The sequence below is a fragment of the Rhagoletis zephyria genome, unplaced genomic scaffold (genome assembly GCF_001687245.7).
Source record: "Rhagoletis zephyria isolate East Lansing unplaced genomic scaffold, Rhagoletis_zephyria_1.1 Rzeph_scaffold_06971, whole genome shotgun sequence".
Taxonomy (NCBI): domain Eukaryota; kingdom Metazoa; phylum Arthropoda; class Insecta; order Diptera; family Tephritidae; genus Rhagoletis; species Rhagoletis zephyria.
In genome coordinates, this window is record NW_016164054.1 from 24,709 (window position 1) to 29,337 (window position 4,629).

The 4,629-nt window shown below is 36.9% G+C and overlaps 1 protein-coding gene across 1 annotated transcript in view; it reads right to left on the reverse strand.

Annotated features, from left to right (window-relative positions):
- LOC108373703 (uncharacterized) overlaps positions 1–3,697 on the reverse strand; it is a 14,364-nt gene extending 10,667 nt beyond the window's left edge. Inside the window, 1 exon segment of the mRNA XM_017629637.1 lies at positions 3,179–3,697. Within this exon segment, the coding sequence (XP_017485126.1) occupies positions 3,179–3,697 (519 nt within the window).
- Positions 3,698–4,629: the final 932 nt, after the last annotated feature.

Consider the following 4,629-nt stretch of genomic DNA (forward strand, 5'->3'; position numbering starts at 1 on the left):
AGTTCGTTTTCATGTAAGCACTATTTCGGTTTTTGTCATATGCATTACTTCGGTTTTGAGTCGAAACTGTGCATGTATGCAATACTTCGGTTTTTGTCATATGCATTATTGCGGTTTTGAACCGAAACTGTGCATGAATGCATTACTGCGTTTTTCTCATATGCGTTATTTCGGTTTTCAAACGAAAGTGTGCATGTATGCATTATTTCGGTTTTTTCATATGCATTATTTCGGTTTTCAACCGAAACTGTGCATATATATATTATCTCGGTTTTTTCATATGCATTATTTCGGGTTTCAAACGAAAGAGTGCATATGCATAATTTCGGTTTTTCTAATATGCATTATTGCGGTTTTCAACCGAAACTGTGCATATATGCATTATTTCAGTTTTTTTCATATGCGTTATTTCGGTTTTCAACCGAAACTGTGCATATATGCATTATTTCGGTTTTTTTCGTATGCATTATTTCGGTTTTTTTCATATGCATTATTTCGTATGCACAGTTTCCATATGCACAATTTCAGGGTGCCCTCGAAAATCCCCAGTTAGACTCGAAAATCTCAAAATTGCTCAAAAATCCTTATGTAATCCCGAGAACAGCGAAAATACCACCAAAAGTACTCTCGAAAAACCAGAAACGTCCCAAAAATTCCGAATTGATCCCAAAATTCCCGAAGTAGACCCGAAGATGCCGACATGGCCCCAAAAATCCCGATGTAGTCCCGAGAACACCGAAAATCTTTACAAACCCGAAATCGTTCCAAAAATTCCGAATTGGTTCCAAAAATTCCAAAATAGTCCCAAAAATCTCAAAGTAGTGTCGAAAACCCCGAAATAGTTCCAAAAATCTCAAAGTAGTCCCGAAGATCCCCATATAGTGAGAACCCCGACAATCTCGAAGTAGTTTCGAAAAACCCGAAATAGTACCAAAGAATCCGAATTGGTCCCAAAAATCCCGAATTAGTCTCGCAGATCCCGATATGCGCCCGAGAATACCGAAGTTGTCTTGAAAAACCCGAAGTAGTCCAGAAAATCTCGAAGAATTCTCGAAAATCCCGAAATAGTCCTAAAATAGTCCTAAAATCCCGAGAACCCCCGAATTTTCCTAAGTAGTGTCGAAAACCCCGAAATAGTCCCAACATTATGGAATTATCCCCAAAATCCCGAAGAAGTCTCAAAAATTTCGAAATAGTCCCAAAAGTACCGATATATTTCCGAGAACCCCGAAAATATCGAAATAGTCCCGAAAATTCCGAATCAGTCCCGAAAACCACGAAGTAGTTGCCTTTCATACCAGAGTATTATTTGGTTGAAAAATCACAAATCAAATGATTCGCTCTACAAATCAAATCACAAATAAATTTGATTTCTGATTTGGAGGGCGATCAAATCACAAATCAATTTGATTTCTGATTCGAAGGGCGATTCAAATGACACATCAATTTGATTTCTGATTTCACAAATAAAACTTGTCTTTAATTTGGTTGACGAATCAAATCACAAATAAAACTTATCTCCTATTTGGTCAACAAACCAAATCACAAATCAAATATATTTGTTAATTTAAAGCGCATTTAAAATCAAAAAGGATTTGAAATCACACAACCATGGTGTGTAGGTATTTCGGCTTTTGAATAACAGATTCCGCAATATTTATAACCAAATCGCAGCGTATGTATGTAGAAACATACTTATGTACATATCGATGGCTGAGTGGAAGCCAGTTCGGCAGCCAGTTCGAAAACGCCCTATCTCAGAAAATTTTTCAACAACGCTCTATCTCAGAAAACTTTTTAAGAGGGCCCTACTTCAGAATTTGATTGAAAAACGCTCTATCTCAGCTGCCGATTCAAAAACGCCCTATCTCAGCTTATTTTCAATGTATTTTCGTTTGGGATAGGGCGTTTTTGAATCGAAATCTGAGATAGGACGTTATTTAACGAAATTCTGAGATAGGGTGTTTTTCAATAAAATTCTGAATAGGGCGTTCTTGAAAAGTTTTCTGAGATAGGGTGTGTTTGAACTGGCTGCCGAGATAGGTCCATCTCCCACTCAGCCATCGATATGTTGATTGCAGTTAATGTGGATGTGATTCTATAATATACAAATGTATATATATATGTACATACATATTATATAACTTCTTTCATTGTTGATTCCTTGACTTAGTTACTGGTAAATAGATTGAAATCGTCAACTCTGCCACTAAATTGATGGATGAAAATCCTTTTGTTTTCCTTCCTCTTTATGATTTGATGAAATAATAAAAATGCCAACTGATAGCAACAATATTGGAAGACCGAATTAAAACAACTTATTTCTTTTGATGGTAGAGACAAACTAAAACTTTATTAAACATTGAAATATCTCCTAACGTTTCTAAAAAGAATTTACTTCCAACACACACACAAAAATATCCAAGCAAAGCCAATAGTAAGAATACAAATTTGCTTAAGCTAATTGCATGGTTCTGCCAAGAGCTGCCGTATTCATGTTGTCACAGCTGCAGTTGCGGCTCGGGTTTCATTTCTGGAGAATTGCAAGCTATCGCTTGAAACTTAAAATTGCAAGTGTTTCAAATTCTTATACTGTTATTGTGATGTTTACATGGAACGTACGTCGGCGTGGGAGTCATGAGTTAACTCATACAAATCGAACTCCCGGAAAATTTCGTAACAATATTCCCGGTACTGATCCAAAAATTTCTTCCTCACACCAGATCGCATTGACCACATTAGGGTTAACAGTTTCCCTGAGCAGTCGAATTAAGTTCTGTTCGTCTATAAAATTTATTTCATATCGGATGTATCTCTGAAACAATATCTTCGTACTCTTTTCCTTGCCTTCCCGATTGTAAACCAAAATCTGGTTTCTAAAACTGTTGAGACACGTTTGTACCATTTTTATGGTATCCGACAAAGAAACCTCTGAATGCGAATAAGACTCGGTCAGATGATTCATGCACTGCCTTGACAGAGCATCCGCGACAATGTTCAAATTACCCGGTTTATAAAAAAACTTTGGAGCGAATTCCTCTATAAAAGCCCTCCATCTCTTAATCTTTGCATTAGGGTTCTTATCTGACATTGAAAACGTAAGAGGCTGATGGTCAGTAAAAATATTTAGTCCTCTGCACCCATACAAATAATTTCTCAAACTTTTTATAGCCCACACTATAGCTAGTAGTTCTTTTTCGTTCACTGCATAGTTGGCCTCAGTTTTAGACAGTGTTCTTGACACAAATGTGATCGGGCGATTGTTTTGTGATAAGACCGCACCAATAGCTTGTGATGATGCATCGGTCGTCAAATCAAATGGCTTATTAAAGTCTGGATAGTGAAGTATAACTTCCTCAGATGCCAGAATCTCTTTTAGCTTCTCAAATCCCGCACGCCCCTCTATGTCTAATTCAACGGGTATCTTCCTAGACTGACTTGCGCTCACGTTACCATTTTCCCCTCTTAGAAACCTTGTTAGAGGCTTCGCAATATCGGCATACCCTTTGATAAATCTTCTATAGTAACCCGTTAAACCCAAAAACGCTCTAAGACCGCGAATGGTTTTCGGTTCTTCGTATTCCATAATAGCTTTCACCTTGTCGGGTGATGTTTTAAGCCCCTTTCCTGATACAACAAATCCCAAAAATTCTGTTTCCTCTTTAAAAAACTTAGACTTCTCTAAATTAACTTTCATGTTCGCGTCATTCAGCAAAATCAAAATCTCCTGCAAATGCTTCAAGTGCTCACATTCATTCTCTGAGTACACAATAATATCATCTACATAGACATGACATGTTTTTCCTATTTTGGATCTCAAAACGTCGTCTATTGTTCTTTGGAAAATGCTTGGTGCATTTTTGAGCCCAAATGGCATACGACAAAATTCGTATTTCCCGTTATTTATGCTAAATGCGGTTTTTTTTCTATCTCTTTCATGAAGTAATATTTGATGAAATCCCGCTTTTAGGTCCAGTGTTGTGAAAAACTTTGCTTTACCCAAGTTGGAAAGAATCACCGATGTGTCTGGAATCGGATACTTGTCGCTTACGGTAATGCTATTCAATTTCCTAAAATCGACAACCAATCTTTTTTTCTTTTGCCCATTTTCATCGATTCCTTTTTTATCCACCACCCAAACAGGGTTGTTGTAAGCTGACTTGGACGGTCGTATTATTCCATCCTCTAAAAGATTCCTAATTTCTTTATTCACAAATTCGTTAACCGCCATTGGGTAAGGGTAGCTCTTGCTATAGACTGGTTCGTCATTTGTTGTACCAATGGTTGCTACAACATTAGTGTTATATGACAACTTAACATCTGGACTCGCGAACACTTCTTTTAGCTCTTCTATAATTTCATAAAATCTCGCCTTTACGTATGAAGGCAAAGAGTGAGGCAATTCCAACTGATTGACCTCAGCACAGCTTTTGAATTTAAGTAGTTCTGTTCCATTATTAAATATAATCATTTCTTTTTTTGTATCTATTACCGCACCTATCTGTTTCATGAAATCGTAACCTATTATCCCTTCGAATGATTCTAGTTCAGGCAATATATAAAAATGCGAAAACTCGTTAAACAAGTTCACTAGACACTTTTGATCTATGATCAGTTTACTATTTACGG